Source organism: Perognathus longimembris, chromosome 28 (genome assembly GCF_023159225.1).
Source record: "Perognathus longimembris pacificus isolate PPM17 chromosome 28, ASM2315922v1, whole genome shotgun sequence".
Lineage (NCBI taxonomy): Eukaryota > Metazoa > Chordata > Mammalia > Rodentia > Heteromyidae > Perognathus > Perognathus longimembris.
The window spans coordinates 33847999-33870107 of NC_063188.1; the positions used below are offsets into that span (position 1 = coordinate 33847999).

Genomic DNA, 22109 nt, shown 5'->3' on the forward strand with positions numbered 1-22109 from the left:
GCAATCCCAGCTACTTGGGAGGCAGAGGCAGAAGGATTATGAGTTTGTGGTCAGGTCAGGCAAACTTATAGAAATCCTGTGGCAAAGACCTGTGATTCTGCATGGAAATTAGGAATCTAAACCATTCATCCAACCTCCAGTTACAGGGACATTCAATATAGATGTGTACATTTTCACATGAATATTAAAAATATTAAAGCTGGATTTCTAGTTTTGAAAGCCTTGTCAATACCACCATTAAACTCATTGTGAAACATAAAATAAAACAAAAGTCAGGGACATATTAAAGCACTTGTCTAGCAAGCACAAGGCTGTGTTCCATGCTCAGGATGAGGGTAGGGAGAGATTAGCAGGAACAGTCTTTGGTACTGGGATGTCTTTCCTCCAGGAAAATCTCATAATTCAAGAGTTTTGCCTAGATCGGGTTTTGCCTTAGTAGTGAGAAATACTGTTTCTAGGCCTTACTCTTATGACCTCTCATACCAAAGTTTTGAGTGCTTAGGATCAAACCTAGGACTTACACATGTTAGGTGTATGCTCTGCCACTGACCTACACACTCCCAGTCCTACAACTAATAATTTTTTTTTACCAGTTCTTAGGCTTGGGCACTGTCCCTGACTTTCTTTTGGCTCAAGGCTAGCACTCGACCACTTTGAGCTGTAGTGCCACTTCCAGCCTTTTCATATATATATATATATATATATTTCATATATTTATATTTCATATATATAATAAAACTGAATTACAGAGAGGTTACAGTGTCATACATTAGGCATTGGATACATTTCTTGTACTGTTTGTTACCTCGTCCCTCATTCCCCCCTCCCCCCTCACTCTTTCCCTTCCCCCTCCCCCCATGAGTTGTTCAGTTGTTCAGTTCATTTTCACCGAACAGTTTGTAAGTATTGCTTTTGTAGTTGTTTGTCTTTTTTTACCCTGTGTCTCTCGATTTTGGTATTCCAGCCTTTTCTGTTTATGTGGTACTGAGGAATCAAACCCAGGGCTTCATGCATGCTAGGCAAGCAATCTACCAATAAGCCACCTTCCCAACCCCTCACCTAAAAAATTTTAAGAGAAAGGGCTGGGGATATAGCCTAGTGGCAAGAGTGCCTGCCTCGGATACACGAGGCCCTAGGTTCGATTCCCCAGCACCACATATACAGAAAACGGCCAGAAGCGGCGCTGTGGCTCAAGTGGCAGAGTGCTAGCCTTGAGCGGGAAGAAGCCAGGGACAGTGCTCAGGCCCTGAGTCCAAGGCCCAGGACTGGCCAAAAAAAAAAAAAAAAAATTTTAAGAGAAAGACTTGAAATTGTAATTTTTCAAGTAATTTAATTGTGCTCAAGAACAAAAATGAAGACTACTTATGAGAATACAAAAACATATGGCAACAATCTCTATGTTTCTGTCAATGAATGAATGGATAAATAAAACACCATATCCATATACAATGGAATATTACTCAGCCTTAAAAAGACCAAATCTTGTCATTGGTGACAGAATGGATGAACCTGGAGGACATCATGCTAAGTGAAATACACCAGGCACAGAAATGCAAATATTGTATGAACTCACAATAAATCTTAAATCCATCCAATGAGTCCCACCTTCTCCATGCCTATTTTGATTTGCACAGTCAAGCTCATAAAAGCAGACAGTAGAACAGTGGTTAGCAGAAGCTGCTGAAAGTAGAGATGTGGTGCTGGGAATGTAGCTTAACAGTAGAGTGCCTGTCTAGCATGCATGAAGCCGTGGTTCAATTTCTCGGAACCGCATAAACAAAATGTTGAAAGTGGTGCTATGGCTCAAGAGGTAGAGTGTTAGCCTTGAGCAAAAAAAAAAAAGAAGCTAAGGACAGTGCTCAAGCCCTGAGTCCCAAGCCCCAGGACTGGCAAAAGAAAGTGGAGATGTGGCTCAAGTGATAGAGTGCCAGCCCAAAGTGAAAGCTTAAGATTCTGAGTTCAAGCCCAAGTATAAGCACACCCATATATAAAAAGAGATTCAGTCTTCCTCTAGCTTTTTGAATATATAGTTAAAATTATAAGTGTATTGATTCCTTTGCCTACTAATTCTAATGCTTTTACTACTCATGCATTGTATTTTCTGGGTTCTTTGCATATCTGGTAATTTTTGATTGGATACTAGACTTTGTAAATTGTCTTTCTTTCTTTTTTTATTTTTGCCAGTCCTGGGCCTTGGACTCAGGGCCTGAGCACTGTCCCTGGCTTCTTTTTGCTCAAGGCTAGCACTCTGCCACTTGAGTCACAGTGCCACTTCTGGCCTTTTCTATATATGTGGTACTGAAGAATCGAATCCAGGGCTTCATGTATACAAGGGAAGCACTCTTGCCACTAGACCATATTCCCAACCCCTAGACTTTGTAAATTTTCTTTCATTGGTTGCTACAGATTTTGAGTTAGAATCTTACCAGTGACAAAAGGGCAAAGGGCAAAGGAATTGGGTAGATTGAAAAGAGAGTTGCTGAAGTGAGAAATCACATACCTTAAATAAGCTAAAAATAAAAAGTGAAGACAGGATGTAGCAGGTAGGTAGCCAGGACTTACAGGTCTCAATAATGTTAAGGATAGATGCATTTGGATAAAAATATTGACAAGCATGGAGACTATTCAAAGTAGGATGTCTTAGTTTGGGATTTCACTGCAATTCTGGGTGATGATACAACTCTGAATGTGGTTCATGGAAGTGAGTGGTTAAGGTGGTGTATAGGTGAGAATCTCTGGAGGAAAGGATGTCTAGGAAGTTAGATGGCTAGAGCATTATATAGGTCAGCCAAGTGAGTGCTGTTTAAGTCAACCAAAATGATAGTAAAAGCAATAAAAAAAGATCTGAGCCTTGATCCCAAATCTTCAGTGAATGAGAGGGAGCTATAAGGAGGTCAAATCTGGCTTAATAATCTGGTTTTGTCCCCAGAGGCCTTGGTAATTGTACTCAACAATGCACTTTTAGAACATGAATTCTTTGCCAATGGTAATTTAGGAGTGGGTTTCTAAGAATTCACAAGTCCTCTGAAACTGTATACAAAATTATCTATTTCCTACCTAAGAAATAAGGTTTATGACTTTCATCAGATTTCCAAAGTAATGAGCAACAAAATAAAAGTCAAAGAATTGCTATTGTACAGGATTTATGTAAAGAAGAACTAAATGAAAACAAAAAGAACTGCACACAGAAAGTTACCATCTATCAATGTCACCATAACTGTTTTTTCTCTATACCATCACCATCTAGAGAGCTCAAGTCCTAAGTAAGTGGCAAGGAGCAAAGGCCCCATGTTGGGCAGTACACCACAATAACTGGTAGGGCTGAAAAGATGAAGAGAAGGGTCCAGAAATCCACAAAGTAATATAACACTAAGGCTCCATAATTAAAGTCCTCAGGTGGCAGAATCTACACACATGCTTGAACAGAATTCTTTCACTTGAAGTTAGCCCCTTTCATAAGATCAGGCATTTCCAAAGAATATAGGGAACCCACCTCTCGGCAATATTTTTTGCAGACTGTAGAAACCGTGCCTGGTCATTTTCTTTCAGGATATGTTCAGCTTGGTTGATAAGGACTGTTGACCTCTCAAGACACTGGCGACAATTAGCTACCTGCTGTGCCAACTTTCTCAGTTTCATAACCTTAAAGGAATTAGTAAAGGAATAAAAAGATAAAACACACAGTGCTTAATTAAAAGCCATAAAACACCATGAAGGAGATTTGCTGCAATGATTCTAAAAATAAGGCTTCTTAGTATCCAACGGTCCCCGTATTAACCTCTTAACTTCTTGCTGTCCCCACTAAGTCTCTCCTGCCAACTTTTCCTTCTCCAATTTATTGCTCAGTTATCTTTGTATTAGTAGCATTAATTTTTTTGTTATGAAAGCAATACATGCTCATTATAGAAAATTTGAAAATAAAAAAGAAATTCTATTAGCCAAAGATTACCATTGCTTACATTTTACTGTCCATACATTTAACAAAAACACCTTATTTTCTATGACTCCATGCATATATGTTTGTAAGTATCTTTACTCATAATGCTGCATGTTTCCAAATCTGTTTCCTTGGAAATTTCAATTTCTGTATTAGCTGGAAGTACCCAGCATGGTATAAAGTGCTGGTCATCAAACCAGTTTCTAATAAAGTTTCACACTATAGCCACAGCATGAACTTATAATCACTAACTTTGACCAGCAGGCCAACAAACCTTATAGCTGCATGGGGGTTCATACGTGACCTTTTGGGCCACAATTCTTCAGCTTTCTGGTTAGAAACTTCTATAACCGGGCTGGGAATGTGGCTTAGTGATAGAGTGCTTGCCTTGCATGCATGAAGCCCTGGGTTCAATTCCTCCATACCACACCAAAAGCCAGAAGTGGCACTGTATCTCAAGTGGTAGAGCACTAGCCTTGAGCAAAAGAAGCTCAGGGACAGTGCCCAGGCCCTGAGTTCAAAGAAAAAGAGAGAGAGAGGGAGGGAGGGAGAGAGGGAGGGAGGGAGGGAGGGAGGGAGGGAGGGAGGGAGGGAGGGAGGGAGAGAGAGGGAGAGATAGAGAGAGAAAGAGAGAGAGAGAGAAACTTCCAAAACCCTGGCCATATTTAATATCTACCACCATTGTTTTCTTTTTTAATGATGACTTCTATAATAACAAAATACTCAAATCCTAAGTGTACATATCAATGAATATTTCTATATACATATGCCCATATAACCAACAGTCAGGTCAACATTTAGAATGTTTCCATTAAATTGTTAACATTTTTATTGGGTCCATAACACTAAGCCACTGTCCCTACAACTCATTTCTTATGATTTCATGATCCAAGTTCAAACTGTAATTATCAGGATCAAACTTTGCCATTTGTGAAAAGTTAGCTCTTCCTTGGCCTCATTGAAATGCCATGCTTTACCTTTGTCTCTTTGATTTTCACAGCAATCATTTGCTTCCTTTGCTGGATGATCTCTACCAACTCATCACATTCTTCCATAAGTTTTGCCTCGTGCATAGCAGTATTCACCTGCCAAGAAAGTCCAGAGTATTACACAGTGATTGTCGTTTTTGTCCTCTGCTGACTCTAAAAGGTTTGGACTTACAGCTAAACATGCACAACTTCTTCCATACCTCCCTCGATAAGATCCACTCCTAGAAGAAGAGTAGAGATGATGATATTAATGATGCAAGGGCATTGAAGCACCACAGATAGGAAGCTCTCCGGGCCTCTGGTAGATCATGATGGTTAATGGAAGGCTGGGCAGAAGGACAGATGAGATGGGGGCATGTTATTCCCACTGTGCAATTCCCTTTACTCTAGCACTCTGTCCTGCCATTCATTTGCAAAGAGGGTAAGGAGACTTACATATGTCAGGAAGAAAGGACTCTCCTCCACAGACACAATAATAATACTGTGACAACAGATTTCTATTGTTCTTACAATATGGTTTCCATTTTCCTTGTTACTTCTGAATTTCAAGTACATGAATTTGCAGATTGATTTCCACACTAGATATATGAATGTGTAGGTATTTTTTCATATAGGTGTGGTTTACTGGTATTTCTCACCCAGTATGTCTTTATTGGTATTTTTGTTCAGTATCTGATTACCTATCCTTTTTTGTAATACTAGCTATATAAAAATATCTCTACTGCAAAATCAGACTAGAGATATTCTATTTGTCATTGCTAGCCCATGGACTGACTTATCCCACTTCTCTGTTAGTTGCTGATAATCCATAGTACAGAGCACCCCAGGAAGGGGCTAAAAGGAGAGAAACAAATCTTTGGGCTTCCTAAATATAAAGGGGAAGGAAGGCAAGGACATAGCACACCAGGCACTTTATAGATACTTAATGCTATTAAATTATCTTTATAGCTTTATGATACAACACTCATGGTTTGTTTTGTTGGCAGTAGGGTTTAAACTCAGGACCTTGCCTTTTTGCTGGGCTTTCTCACAGCAGGCAATCTACCACTTGAACCATACTTCCAGTCTGTCATTTTGCTGGTCACTTGGAGACAGCGTCTCATAGGCATTTCTGACCTTTCTGGTTTCGAATTGCGATCCTCCAGGTTTCAGTCTCCTGAGTAGCTAGGATTACAGGCACGAGCCCTGGCACCTGGCATAGTAACCACTTTTATTCTCATTTCAAAGACAGGGAAATTGAAGTTCTGAGAATTTCAGTGCCTTGCTTCTTATAGCTGGATAAACGGGAAACTATAATTCACACTGAGTTGTGTTATGTGAGTCTCCCAGGCTGGCGGGGGAGGCAGATGAGGTTCAGTTTATTTCAGAGTGGTCACACAGAGAAGCACACTAATTCCAAGAGTCTATTCAAGGACCACTTGAGTAGAGCTCTAGAAGGCTGAGGAATAGAGAATGAATTGCTTGAACTCATCCAAACTCAAGGGGTTAGATGCTTCATTAGCAGGGAAAGGTTGCATTTTCAGCCATTACCTTTCTTCACAGGTCTCCTGTATGTATTTTTAACCCCAGCAAAATATCCACCTCTGGACCATATTGCCTCTTCTCTTTTCCTTAAATCCCTTAATAGATACCTTTCTTGCTTTTTTTTTCTTTGCTCAAGGCTAGCACTCTACCACTTGAGCTATAGTGCCATTTCCAACTTTTTCTGTTTATGTGGTACTAAGGAACTGAACCCAGGGCTTCAAGCATGCTAGGCAAGCACTCTACCACTAAGCCACATTCCCAGCCCCTTTTCTTGATTTTTATTTGTGCTAGTCCTGGGGCTTGAACTCAGGGCCTGGGTACTGTCATTGAGCTTTTTTTGCTAAAGCTAGCACTATATTATTGAGCCACAGCTCCACTTCCAGTGGGTTTTTTTGTTTTGTTTTTGGTAACTAATTGGAGAGAAGAGTCTCACGGGCTTTTCTGCCTGGGCTGGTTTTGAACAGAGATACTCTGATCTCAGCCTCCTGAGTAGCTAGGATTATAGGCATGAGCCACTGGCTCCCAGCTTAGGTACTTCTCTATTATGATTATGATTATGATTAATCACCATCATCATCTTTAAGTAGTTGTACAAAGGAGTTGCCATTTAACAGAGCAGTTTATGAATGCAATAAATCTTGATCAATATTGTCCCTTTCAATATTCTCACCCATCTCTTCCCTATCAATCCCTTCCCTTACTCTTCTTCTTTTTTAAAAAATTATTTTCAAGGGGATATACAGAGGGGTTACAGTTACATACATAAGGTAGTGAGTACATTTCTTGTCAAACTTGTTACCTCCTTCCTCATTTTTCACCCACCTTCCCTTCTCTCCACCCCCTCAAGTTGTACAGTTAGTTTACAAAATATTGTCTTGTGAGTTTCGCTGTTGCATTCACCCTTTGTTCTTTGTTTCACCATTTTGATGTTCCCCTTCCCTTCCCTAATTCAGATAAATATATATACAATACCAAGGGTACCAAAATCAAATATAGTGACAACAGGGGCTAGACCACAGGGAAGAAAAATGTAAGAACAAAGGAAATAATTTCATATGGTATATTAAAAATAATAACAATGAAAATCCACTTGTTTCCATATCTTGGAGTTCATTTCTCTTAGCATCATCTTATATCAACCACTCTGGAAAGCAGTATTGAGGTTCCTCAAAAGGCTAAACATAGAGCTCCCCTATGACCCAGCAACACCACTTCTAGGCATTTACCCAAAGGATTACAAACAAGCCCATACTAAAACTACCAGTACAGCCATGCTCATTGCAGTATTATTTACCATAGCTAAAATATGGAGCCAACCCAGATGCCCCTCAGTAGATGAATGGATCAAGAAAATGTGGTATATATACACAATGGAATTCTATGCTTCTATCAGAAAGAATGTCATTGCTCCATTTGTAAGGAAACGCAAAGACCTGGAAAAAAATCATACTAAGTGGAGTGAGCCAGACCCAAAGAAACATAGACTCTATGCATTGCCTCACTGGTAATAATTAGAATATATCTCGGATAGTCCTAGCAGAGAATCACAATAGCTCAATGACTATATACATATGATCCCTCATTCTTCTTAATTCTGTAGGATATAAATTGGATTCTTGTCTCCATTTTCCCCCTCTTCTCTTCATTCATGTACTTTTCTCCCTTTGACCCCACCCCACACATTCAAATACGTACTTCCTGATGTTTTATTTTTCCTGAACTTTGATTTTGGCTATCTAAGGAATTACACTATTTGAATTCCTCCTGAATTTACCACAGTTCAGTTAATACATTTGTATATAATTACATACCATGAGCTTGTAAGCTAACTCTAGCTTCCACATAAGGGGAAAACATGGATCCTTTGTTTCTCTCGGTCTGGCTTATTGCATTAAACATATTTTTCCCCACAAATGTTACAATATCATTCTTACTGATGAATGAGTAAAATTCCATTGTGTATGTATATCACATTTTCTTGATCCATTAATCCATTGAGGGGCATCTGGGCTGATTCAATACCTTGGCTATGGTGAATAGCGCTTCAGTAAGCATGGGCATGCTGGTGACTTCACTGTACCCTTGTTTAACTTACCAAAACAAAATACTTTGCTAGTGAGTTGCAGTCTTATTTTACCCTTTTCCCACTTTACTGAATAAACAGTCCCTCTGATCATTCTACTTTTTTCCCTCAGACTTCTCTCTTTCCCTAAATTGGATCTACATGTCAAGGAATTCTCACTCATCTGAAAGTAAGAGAATTACCTAGGCCATTGCTTAGAGTATTTGTAAACACAAATAATAGTTTCCCATTTATAGTTCCTTTTCAGCTTGCTATGGGTGTGTACTACACATGGTAGAGCACCTTGTTTCCTGTAATTTAGTCCTTAGATTAATCTTTACATAGCACTTATTGCATAGTAGTCATTACTCATCAATTTGTATGCTCCATCTCTCCCAATCCTCAAAACAATTCCATGAAGCAGGTATCCTTTTTCCCACTTGACAGATAACATAGGCACAGAGATTATATGACTTGCTCAAGGCTACCCAGCTAGTAGTGACAGTGAGATATAGATCCAGGGAGGCTAACTGGAGGGTCCACATTTTACCCATTACATATACTTCCTCTCCAGTCTAGCAGAGAATGTACCTGTCTTCCATTTCATCATCTCTTTATTCTGACATCCCTTTTTCTTTAGTAAATTCAGGCTCTGTTGTTTTCCCATGGAATTTCATGTCTTGTATGTTTGCCTGAGATTATCTTTTTACTAGGAAAAGCGTATCCTCATTTATTGAACAATCTTCTACTTACCTTTCAAGATCCTACTCAGTAATCGTCATGTTTGCAATTTCTCAATCTTCTGCGCCCTTATTTATATCTCCAAAGCACCCTCCTTTGGAAATATTGTTTACTAACTTATATCTCAATAATTGTATTAATCTGTCTTCCTCACTTAAACATGAGTTCTGGAGAACTCTCTCTCTCTCTCTCTGAAGAGATTGTGTCTTATATGACTTTATCTATCTCCAGCATAGTGACTGGAACATAGTATATGTTAAATAAATACTTTTTGCCTTGTATTGAATGGTGAAAACATCTTTTACTGCTTTCTAGACATGTATAGTGGGTTACTTAAATTCCAATATATAAAAACAAACTTGCTATTTTATCTTCAAATCTGCCCTCCACCTCTGGTTTTCTATTTTTCAATTCACTACTATTATTACTACAGCTCCTCAGGTTCAGAAGTACTGTGATTGCTTCTCCCTAAGTAGCCATGTAAATTCTCAGTAATTCCATAGTTCTTCCCTTCTTTCCTTTTTGATCTTACTAAAACACTTCTGGTAATAAAATGAGGATCTAAGCCAGGAAACAACACATTGATGCTCTTAGCACATTTTGGACTATTATTTTAAAAGTTTCCTTCATTAATCTCCCTACATCTAAAATCTTAACTTTATCGTGCATCTGAATAATTCTTCCTTGACCCAGAAAAAAATGCCAGAAAAAAATCATCCTCATCTTCATCAGCAAACATGTATTAAGCATCTTTGTGTGTGGTACATTATACTGAGGCCCTGACCTCAATCAATTTGCAATCTAGATGGCGAAGAGCCATATACATATGAAACAAGCCACACAAGACAGCATAAGTTAAATAGCAATTGAGTCATGTAGACTGTAATCACAGAAATTGAAATGAGATATTATAGGCAAGCAGAAAATAGATAAATGGATAAAATTGGGACTTATATTGAACTTTAAAGGTGTAACAAGACTTAGATTTCAAACGTAGAAGTGAGAGAAATTTTAAGTCAAGCAATAAGGTTTGAATAAGATAACATATTATCCAACTGTATTTGATAGGCATTATGATATCTTTGAAAACTATTTTTAAAATTTTAGCATATATGACTAAAGGAATTTCACTGTGATGTTTCCATGCATCATGTATGCAATGCATGTGTGTGTGTGTGTGTGTGTGTGTGTGTGTGCGCGCGTGTGTCTGTGTGGTTGGTACTAGGGTTTTAACTCAGGACCTAGGCAGTGCCCCTTAGCTTTTTCTCTGAAGTCTGGTGCTCTACCACTTAAGCCACAGGCTTACTTCAGGCTTTTTGCTGGTTAACTGGAGATAAGAGTCTCAAGGAATTTTCTGCCAGAGCTGGCTTTAAACTGTGATTTTTCAGATCTCAGCCTCCTGAGTAGCTAGGACTACATGTATGAGCCACTGGTGTCTGGCTTGAATATCATCTATTTTAATTAAAAATATTTAGGTGGGAGAAGGTAGTGATGGGGAGAGATACCACACTTAACCTTTTCTGAGGTTTGTTTTTTGCCAGTCCAGGGGCTTGAATTCAGGGCCTGACCACTGTCCCTGCCTTCTTTTTGCTCAAGGCTAGCACTCTACCACTTGAGCCATAGCACCGCTTCTAGCTTTTTCTATAGATGTAGTACTGAGGAATTGAACCCAGGGCTTCATGTGTATGAGGCAAGCACTTTACCACTAGGTTATATTCCCAGCCTCTTAACGTTTTTTTTTTTTTTAAACAAGAGGAACTAAGATTGATTTGATGGGATATTAGTAAGCTTGAGGACAATTTAGGAAACTATTATAATGGAATTCAGGACCTAGGCAAGGAGGCTAAGAACAAAAAGGAACAATCAAATAAAAGAAGTTCTCCCTTGCTCAAAAATCTTCAACTACACAGCAAGCTCCAATAAGAGAAGTATTCCTCCCACTGTACTTGGCAAAGTGCCTTCTACAACAAACAGTTATGAAACATTTGCTGATTAACTTGGCACCATAAAATATCAAAACAAGAATGGGAAGTCTTAGAAACTATGTTGTAGTGATGTATTTTTATTTCTTTAATTTCATTATATGTAAGTAGATGTACAAAGGGGTTTTTTTATGACTACAACACATTTAGATCAACGTCACCTCTTTAATCATTCTCACCCATCCTTCTGCAACCTACCCATCCCCTGTGTAGTGATGTAGAGAAAATACAGGTTGAAATGGGAGCTAGAGTGGGAAGGAGGCTGTGGCCAGTTGCATCTGGGGAGATAAAACAACCAGGTAGAACTAGTAGAGCGGAAAGTTGGCTGAAGAGGCAAAATCCATAGCTAAAGGTGAAAGTGACATTAAAATCTTTCCAGGTCAAGAAGCACCCTTAAAGAACAGTCTTGAAGTGTTTCCTGAATAAGAAATACTCCAGGGAGAAACTGTCTTCATGATGTAAGTAAAACAACTGAAATTACTTGGAAGATACTTGAAAGCCCCTGTGGTTGTTTTTTTTTTTTTTTCAGTTTTGTTTGAAAATGCAGTAAGAGGGACTGGGAATATGGCCTAGTGGCAAGAATGCTTGCCTCGTATACATGAAGCCCTAGGTTCGATTCCCCAGTACCACATGTATAGAAAACGGCCAGAAATTGTGCTGTGGCTCAAGTGGTAGAGTGCTAACCTTGAGCAAAAAGAAGCCAGGGACAGTGCTCAAGCCCTGAGCCCAGGACTGGCCAAAAAAAAAAAGAAAAGAAAACAACAACAACAACAAAAAAAAAAAGAAAATGCATTAAGATATTTTACAAGTATTTTAACCTTTACTTTAAAACAACTGGAATTATCACATTACTTGGTTTGAGAAAGATCCCATTTCCTTATTTAACGTCTGCTCTTGATTTGAATTAATGGATTTAACTAGCTCACTACTAAATGGCTTTATGCCTATAGAAAATAGAGCTTCCTCATCACGGAAAGAGGACTACAGACCGATCTCCCTGATGAACATAGATGCAAAAATTCTCAACAATATTCTGGCCAATCGACTTCAACAGGTCATCAAAAAAATCATACACCACGATCAAACTGGATTCATCCCAGGGCTGCAAAATTGGTTTAATATACGCAAGTCAATTAATGAAATCCACCATATCAACCGGAGCAAGGTAAAGAACCACATGGTTTTATCTCTGGATGCAGAAAAAGCGTTTGATAAAATCCAGCACCCATTTATGCTAAAAGCCCTGGAAAAACTGGGATTCCAGGGAACATTCCTGAATATAATCAAGGCAGTTTATGACAAACCAACAGCAAGCATAACTCTAAATGGTGAAAAACTAAAGCCATTCCCTTTAAAATCAGGAACAAGGCAGGGATGTCCACTCTCTCCCCTTCTCTTCAACATAGTACTAGAATTCCTAGCCAGAGCAATTAGGCAAGAAGAAAATATAAAGGGGATCCAAATAGGAAAAGATGAAGTTAAACTTTCTCTCTTCGCAGATGACATGATCCTATACCTAAAGAATCCCATAGACTCTACCCCCAAGCTACTAGAGCTGATCCAAAAATTTGGCAAAGTTGCAGGATATAAAGTAAACCCTCAAAAATCAATGGCCTTTCTCTATGCTAACGACCCAAACAAAGACGGAGGCTGAAATCAGGAAAGCAACTCCTTTTTTTTTTTTTTTTTTTTTTTTGGCCAGTCCTGGGCCTTGGACTCAGGGCCTGAGCACTGTCCCTGGCTTCCGCTCAAGGCTAGCACTCCGCCACTTGAGCCACAGCGCCACTTCTGGCCGTTTTCTGTATATGTGGTGCTGGGGAACCGAACCTAGGGCCTCGTGTATCCGAGGCAGGCACTCTTGCCACTAGGCTATATCCCCAGCCCAACTCCTTTTGCAATAGCTCCCAAAAACATAAAATACCTAGGAATAACCTTAACCAAAGAAGTGAAAGACCTCTTTGAGAAGAACTTTAAAAGCTTGAAAAACGAAATTAAGTCAGAACTAAGGAAATGGAAAAACCTCCCATGCTCCTGGATTGGGAGGATTAATATAATCAAAATGGCAATATTGCCAAAGGCTATCTACAAATTCAATGCAATACCCATTAATATCCCAACACCATTTTTTTAATGAACTAGAGGAAGCAATCCAGAAATTCATATGGAACAATAAAAGACCTAGAATAGCAAAAACACTCCTAAGCAGAAAGAACAGTGCTGGAGGAATTACAATACCCAACTTCAAGCTGTATTATAAATCTATAGTAATAAAAACAGCTTGGTTTTGGCACCGCAACAGGCCTGAAGACCAATGGAACAGAATTGAAGACCCAGAAATGAACCCACAGAACTACACCTACTTAATCTTTGATAAAGGAGCTAAAACAATAGTATGGAAGAAAGATAGCCTCTTTAACAAGTGGTGCTGGCAAAACTGGTTCAACACATGCAACAAACTAAAACTAGATCCTTATATATCACCCTGCACCAAAATCAATTCCAAATGGATTAAAGACCTCAAAATCAAAACAGACACCCTGAAAACACTAAAGGAAGGAGGAGGAGAAACACTTGGGCTCCTTGGCGCAGGACGGAACTTCCTTAACAAAGACCCAGAAAGGCTACAAATCAAAGAAAGGTTGGACAAATGGGACTGCATCAAACTGAAGAGCTTCTGCAGGGCAAAGGACATAGCTCGCAAGATAAACAGAAAGCCCACAGACTGGGAGAAGATCTTTACCAGACATTCAACAGACAAAGGCCTCATATCTAAAATATATGCAGAACTAAAAAAATTACCTTCTTCCAAAACAAAACCGCAAAGAACCAATAGCCCCCTCATCAAGTGGGCTAAAGACTTACAAAGAGACTTCTCTGATGAGGAAATGAGAATGGCCAAGAGACATATGAAAAAATGCTCTACATCACTGGCCATAAAAGAAATGCAAATCAAAACAACATTGAGATTCCATCTCACCCCAGTAAGAATGTCATATATCAAGAAAACTAACAATAACAATTGTTGGAGGGGATGTGGCCAAAAGGGAACCCTACTTCATTGTTGGTGGGAATGTAAACTGGTTCAGCCACTCTGGCAAGCAGTATGGAGTTTCCTCAGAAGGCTAAATATAGAACTCCCCTATGACCCAGCAGCCCCACTTTTGGGTACCTATCCAAAAGACCACAAACAAAATCACAGAAATGCCACCAGTGCAACAATGTTCATCGCAGCACAATTTGTCATAGCGAGAATCTGGAACCAACCTAGATGCCCCTCAGTAGACGAATGGATCAGGAAAATGTGGTACATATACACAATGGAATTTTATGCCTCTATCAGAAAGAATGGCATTGTCCCATTTGTAAGGAAATGGAAGGACTTGGAAAAAGTTATACTAAGTGAAGTGAGCCAGACCCAAAGAAACATGGACTCTATGGTCTCCCTTATTGGGAATAATTAGTACAGGTTTAGGCAAGTCATAGCAGAGCATCACAAGGACCAATAGCTATACCCTTATGAACACATAAGATGATGCTAAGTGAAATGAACTCCATGTTATGGAAACGATTGTTATATCACAGTTGTAACTACTTTCAACGTCCCATGTGTATCTGTAGCTTGTATTATTGATGATGTTCTTGTATCACCTTCCTGTGGTTGTACCTACACTATCTCTGTAATCTTATCTGAGTATATTGGAAACCGTGTATACTGGTATTGGAAGTAGGAAATTGTAAGGGAATACCAAATTTGACAGACACAGGGTAAAAAAAGACAAACAACTACAAAAGCAATACTTGCAAAACTGTTTGGTGTAAGTGAACTGAACACCTCCGGGGGGGCGGGAAGGTAAAGGGGGAGGAGGGAGGGGGGTATGAGGGACAAGGTAACAAACAGTACAAGAAATGTATCCAGTGCCTAACGTATGAAACTGTAACCTCTCTGTACATCAGTTTGATAATAAAAATTTGAAAAAAAAGAAAAGAAAATAGAGCTTCCTTGCAAAAATCATTAAGTCAATCTTGTCAATTTACTTGTGTAAATCTATCCACCTCAAAAAACCTTGGGAAAGGCAGTTTTTAATGTTTAAGATTACATAACCTAGTCCAGGACAAAAGGACACATGTCTGAAATCCCAGGTACTTGATAGGCAGAGATGGGAGAATCATAGTTCATGGCTAGGCCAAGCAAAAGTTAGTTCGGTTTTATCTAAAAATAAGTTGAGTGTCATGGCCCACACTTTGAATCAGCTACTTAGGAGGTGGAAGTAGACTGCTGTCCAAGCCCTACCTTGGGAAAAGTACAAAACTCTAAAAAAATAAACTAATGGCAAAACTACTGGGGACATGGCTGAAATGTTAGAGAGCTTTCCCAGCAAGTGCAAGAGTCTGAGCTCAATTGCTAGTATTGGCAAAAACAAAGATGTCAGGTCCAAATTGTCTAAGGCCTAGGTATACAGGCCTGCCTAGCATGTCCCAGGACCTTTTTCCTGTTCTGTTCTCTTTTACTTTCTTTTCAAAAATAGCAAAAACTTGATATCCTCCACATTCCTTTTCAACAACTCATCTTATCCTATTTCCCAAAGTTCTTTCTCACCTCTTGTCCCAGATTGATGGCAAAAGTAAGATGTATTCTCCCCAAACTTTCACTTTTCCCTAATATAAACACACAAGTGGAAGGACTTTACTATTGGTCACTACAGTAAATAAATATGTGGGTTGGCAAAAGCTACATTTTTTGGCTAAGTACTAGAAAATAAACTTACACATTAAAGGAGTCTTCAGGAGCCAAACACTGGTAGCTCATACCTGCAATCCTAGCTACACAGGAGACTGAGGTCTGAGAGTCACAGTTTGAAGCCAGCCAGGAAAGTTCATGAGACTATCTCTAACCATCAAAAATCCAGAAATGGAGCATTGTCTCAAGTGGTAGAGCATGAACCTTAACCAAAGAACTTCAGGGACAGCTTCCATGCCCTAAATTCACACCCAGCTCGTGCACGCGTGTGCATGCATGCACACGCGCACGCGCGCACACACACTTTTTTTTTTTAAGTTTAAAGATATAGATATGTATGCTGTCATTTCGAGTCTCTGAGGGTGCACTGATATCCTGGGCAGAAGTTCAGGAGGCACTGGGGAAAATGTCAAGATCTTAACACTGTAGTAACACCTGAAGCATTAAGAACAAGGTGGAAAGAGAGAGCAGGCACAGTACTCGAAGATGTAGAGAAGACACATCAACTTCTCACTTCCTGCTATAACACTAGAAGAAAGAGGCTGAGTTGGACTTCCTTCAACATGAAGTTGTTTTCTATGCAAGAGAGATGAGAAAGAAAACTGAGAGGTAAGTGGGAAATCTGATGAATTATTGAGAAGTTGTTATGAACAGCTTTGTCATCTTACTAAACTGCAAAAAGTTCATTACTTTTTTACAAGGACGCCTTAAAGAAAATGCAATGTTTATGAAGCAGACAGAGCAGTCACTGTGGCTGCATCAAAGCTAAAGTGTTAGCCCATATTGCACAGGGATGTGTGCATGAATGCACACAGGCCATCAGCAGCAGCAGGAGGAAGGTTCAAATGAATTAAAGGAAAAAGAAGGATTTTTTTTTCAATACACCATTACATTTCAAAGACAAAACTGCCAACGTTAAATTAAAATAACCACAGGAAGCAGGAATTTTTTTTTGCCAGTCCTGGGGCTTGAACTCAGGGCCTGGGCACTGTCCCTGAGCTTCTTTTGCTTAAGGCTAGCACTCTATCCTTTGAGCCACGGTGCCACTTCTGGCTTTTTCTCTTTATGTTTTGTGGTAGTGATGAATTGAATCCAAGGCTTCATGCATGCTAGGCAAGCACTCTACCACTAAGTCACATTCCCAGCCCATCATAAACTGCTTTTTACATGGCAACTCCTTTGCACAACTACTTAAAAGCAATAATTTAAAGATATACATTAAAATTTTTTAAATAACATGATTCCATTACATAACATTATTTTCTGAAGTTTTCATGTGTGTTTTTTTTTTTACTGTACTGGAAATTGAACCCAGAGTCTCATGCTTGGTAGGCAATTGCTCTACCATCAGGCCTCATTTACATAATATACTAGAAAAAAATATTATAATGATGAAGAACAGATTATTGGTTTCAAGAAATGCTGTTGTGACTACAAACAGATAGCACAAATGAGAGTTTTTAAGGAGGGAGAATGAAATTATGGTGTCTTAAATATGATGCTGATTGAAAGAATCAATACATGTGATAAAATTAAAGTACACACACATGCTAAAAAGTAAAACTGGTGATAAAATATTTGGCCAATGAGGTTCTTGGTTCTGATGGTTATATAGTTATATAAGATACTAGTGCTGGGGAAAGTTAGGTAAATGTTATGTGGGAATTCTGTATTATTTTAATAACTTCCCTATGACAAAACCCTTCAGAATAAAAATCTTAAAGAAAAAAACCAGTAGAACTTCCATAATGTTTTAGGCAGGCTTGATAAACCAAAATTTCTGTAGTTCTTTCAAATTCTAATAGTTGGCTGGGTTCTGGTGGCTCACACCTGTAATTCTGTCTACTTAGAAACTGAGGTCTGAGGATTATGGTTCAAAGCCAACCTGGACAGAGAAACTAGAGTAAGTCTCATCTCCAATAAATCAGGAAAAAGGGGTGATATTGATAAAGATTTTTATATTCATAAACTGCTTTAATGGCAACTCCTTTGTACAACTACTCCTAGATGATAATCACAAAACAAGAAAATCAGGCTTTGATGGTTCATACCTATAATCCTAGCTACTCAAGAGGCTGAGATCTGAGGATAGTGGTTCGAAGCCAACCAGGGCAAGAAAGTCCATGAGACTCTTATTTCCAATTAACTACAAGAAAACCAGATGTTGTGCTGTGACTCAAAGTGGTAGAGCACTAGCCTTGACTGCAAAATGCTCAGGGACAGCACTCGGGCCTTGAGTCCAAGCCCACAACCAACAAAGAAGAGGAGAGTGGGTAAATGTGCCAGCTTCGAGGCCTTTAGGATAATAGCTAAGCAAGAGACCCCCAAGTTGAAGCCCAAGTACTGATACAAAGAAGAATTTTATATATCTGATAAAGGTCTCTCTCCCCCCCACACTCTCATATACACATATACTAGTCTATTTTAGCCCACTTATGATCCTTAATAAGAATACATATTTTTTCTATTGTGTCTCCCCACTCCACAACTCAGCACCTTAAGGTTAAGGATATTGTTTTTTTCTATTGTATCTTCAACACAAAATAGTACCTGGCAGACTGTAGGTGCGCTATAAATGTTTGCTAGCTGGCTGGCTGGCTAGGTGGATGGATGGATAGGTGGATGGATACTTATATCTCAGTCCTGAAATAAAGGTATAATGAAAAAGTTTATACAGTCAGCCCTCCATATCCATGAATGAATTCCATTTTTGTAGTTTTAGCCAAACTCAGATGGAAAATACTTGGAAAAAAAGTTCACTTGTACTGAACAGGTAAAAAATTTTGTCATTATTCAATAAACAATGCAATATAGCAACTATATATATAGCACACATATTGTATTATGCCTTATAAAGAATCTGGAGATAAAATATACAGGATGATATAGGTAGGTTATGGGCAAATACTGGACCATTGTGTATCAGGCACTTGTCTGTTTTGGTATCTAGGGAGAATCCTGGAGCCAACTTCCCACAGAAACTCTAGAATAACTATACCATGTTAGATTTCTTCACTAATGTGACAATTTTCCCTCCTACTTGCTTCTTACACAATTATTCAAAATGGTTTTCTCTTGACTGTTGTGTCATCTCATAATTGTTTGATGAACAGTAAAGAATTTGGAGAGATGCTGGAATAACAACCTAGGTGCTAGGAGACCACACATATTTTAAAATTTTTCCTTTCTTAATATCAAAAGAAAGAAAAAAAAATCCCTTTGGATGTATAAAATATTGTACTTACAAAAGCCAGCCACCAGAGGGTACTGTTTATGCAATTATCCTTTCTCAGTAAAAATTGTGTACCAAGCCATGTGCTGGGTATAAAAATAAAATGTACAGGACATAGTACCTACCCATAGAGTTTTCTCTGGAGATAAAAATTGGTGCATAGAAGTGCTATGAAGATGCATTGTACTCATAAACGGACATGTTGAATTGGAAAAAAAAGAAATACTGTTATACAGAAACAAAGAATGCCACAGAGACAAGGAAGTAGATATCTGAGGAATGGAGACACATGGAGCATGATTTCCTACAGGAGGCAACAGATAAATTGATTCTTATCGGAATGAGTAATTGTCAGCCAGAAGAAAAGAGTTTTTGAATTTTGTGAGAAGTTCCATGCCCACTTTGTGTTTCCAGTGCCTGGTCCAAGTCTGAAATGTGGTTTGTATTCACAAAACTAATAAGCAAGTAATAAAGTGCAAGAGGTAAAAGAACATGCTAGAGTGATAAACAAGATCCATATCATTATGGGTCTTACAAAAATTTATTTCAAAGATGATGGAGAAGCATTGAAGAGTTTGTAGAAGAGGAGTAACATGATGATGGGTCTTGGAATTTTCAAAGTTCAGTCCCACAGCTTGTAGAAAATGGATGATGGCGGTGACAGAATGAGTCAGAAAGCATATTTAGTTTTCAAACATTTGCATTCCAAAATGAATTTGGTATGTCTGTGGCCACTGCCTTCAAGATGATTACAGTCCAAAGAAAAAATTAACATGTAATCAAGAATTTCGTATTCTAGTTATGACAAATTGTGCTGCGATGAACATTGTTGTGCTGGTGGCTTTAGTGTGTTCTTGTTTGTGGTCTTTTGGGTAGATGCCCAAAAGTGGGTCTGCTGGGTCATAGGGCAGCTCTATTTTTAGCCTTCTGAGGAATCTCCAAACCACTTTCCAGAGTGGCTGAACCAGTTTACATTCCCACCAACAATGAAGTAGGGTTCCCTTTTGGCCACATCCCCTCCAACATTTGTTATTGGAGTAAGCCAGACGCAAAGAAACATGGACTCTGTGGTTTCCCTCATAGGGAATAATTAGCACTGGTTTAGGCAAGTCACAGCAGAGGATCACAAGAGCCCCAATAGCTATACCCTTATGAACACATAAGATGATGCTAAGTGAAATGAACTCCATGCTATGGAAACGACTGTTATATCACTGTTGTAATTACTTTCAACATGCCATGTGAAACAGTAGCATCTATTATCGATGATCCTCTTGTATCCCCTTCCTGTGGTTGTACCTGCACTATCTCTGTATCTTATCTGAGTACACTGGAAACCGTGTATACTGGTATTAGAACTAGGAAAGTGAAAGGGAATACCAAAATTGAGAGACACAGGGTAAAAAGACAAGCGACTACAAAAGCAATATTTGCAAAACTGTTTGGTGCAAATCAACTGAACAACTCATGCGGGGGAGAGGTGGGAGGGAAATGGGGGAGGGGGAAATGAGGGAGGAGGTAACAAACAGTACAAGAAATGTATCCAATGCCTAATGTATGAAACTGTAACCTCTCTGTAATTCAGTTTGTTAATAAAAATATATATATAAAGAAATGTATCCAGGGCTGGGGATATGGCCTAGTGGCAAGAGCGCTTGCCTCGTATACTTGAAGCCCTGGGTTTGATTCCCCAGCACCACATATACAGAAAATGGCCAGAAGTGGCGCTGTGACTCAAGTGGCAGAGTGCTAGCCTTGAGCAAAAAGAAGCCAGGGACAGTGCTCAGGCCCTGAGTCCAAGGCCCAGGACTGGCAAAAAAAAAAAAAGAAAGAAATGTATCCAATGCCTAACATATGAAAATGTATCCTCTCTGTACATCAGTTTGACAATAAAAAAAATTTTTTAAAAGAATTTTGAATGCAAGAGAGTAACACAAATGTGCTCTGCTGGAGTTCAAGCACTAAGTAGGTAGCAGAGCCAGTGATAGAAGCCTGGCTCCTGATTCCTAGCTCAGAGTGTTTTCCAAAACTGCTCTTTTCATTGCCTTCCCCAGAATTATGGAACAAGAGAAGAGTCAGTTTATGTCTTCTTTAGTCTCTAATTGGACTGCAGAAAAAAAATATAGCTTCTTTTCATATCCAAGTTTGACATAAGCATACTCCTCAAGATCTTGTTTCTAGGAGATGTATTCAGTATACTTCTACAATCTACACATACAAAGCATTCTTTCAAGGACAGCATCATTCTGAGAAAGAAAACATTCTCTCTGCAGAAGGATTTTGGACAATAGAAGGGAAAAAACTGAGCTGCAATAGTGGGGTGCTAAGGGGAAGGCGGCAGGGAGAGGAAATAAGCCATGGATAAAGAATTGAGAGATTCTTTATGAGAGCATCTGTGGGAAGGAAAGTCTAGAATAATCTCCAGATCTGTGACTAGGTAACAAGGTATCTTGAGGATAAACCTCAATGGGTCACAACTACCTCATATGTCAGGAAAAAGACTAGAGCTCAGGAATTTTTGCGAGGGAAAGTTCCACGGGTACGGGGATCCTAACTAATGCTCTTGGGCAAATTATTTTAGCGGGGGATGGGTTAGGAGAGAGAAGAGGGAATGGACAGGGGAGATGAGAGAGGGGAGAAAGGAGGGCAGGAAGAGCACAAATTCCCTAAGTGTCCAGGCCAAAAGGTCCAGGGAGTACTACTTAGGTGAAGATGTACCTTTACTAAACCAAAACTCAAAATTAAAGTTGGAAATAATTGAAAGAAGAGGATCTGAAGCCAAACAGTTGTCTCAGGTTAGCCTCTGATTCCATTACTTACTACCTGCCTACCCAAGTTTAGGGTAAGTGGTCTCTGTTTCCCCTCTTCCATAAAGAAGATAATGCAAATACCTATTTCATACAC

At 39.1% G+C, this 22109-nt stretch overlaps 1 protein-coding gene across 4 annotated transcripts in view; it reads right to left on the bottom strand.

Annotated features, from left to right (window-relative positions):
- Positions 1 to 22109, bottom strand: part of Mid2 (midline 2) — a 99112-nt gene that overhangs the window by 22281 nt on the left and 54722 nt on the right. For all 4 annotated transcript variants that reach the window (XM_048335750.1, XM_048335749.1, XM_048335747.1 and 1 more), the window contains exons 4-5: positions 4915 to 5022; positions 3494 to 3642 (exon numbers count right to left, since the gene is read on the bottom strand). In XM_048335750.1, the coding sequence (XP_048191707.1) occupies positions 3494 to 3642; positions 4915 to 5022 (257 nt within the window). The remainder of the gene's footprint in view (positions 1 to 3493; positions 3643 to 4914; positions 5023 to 22109) is intronic.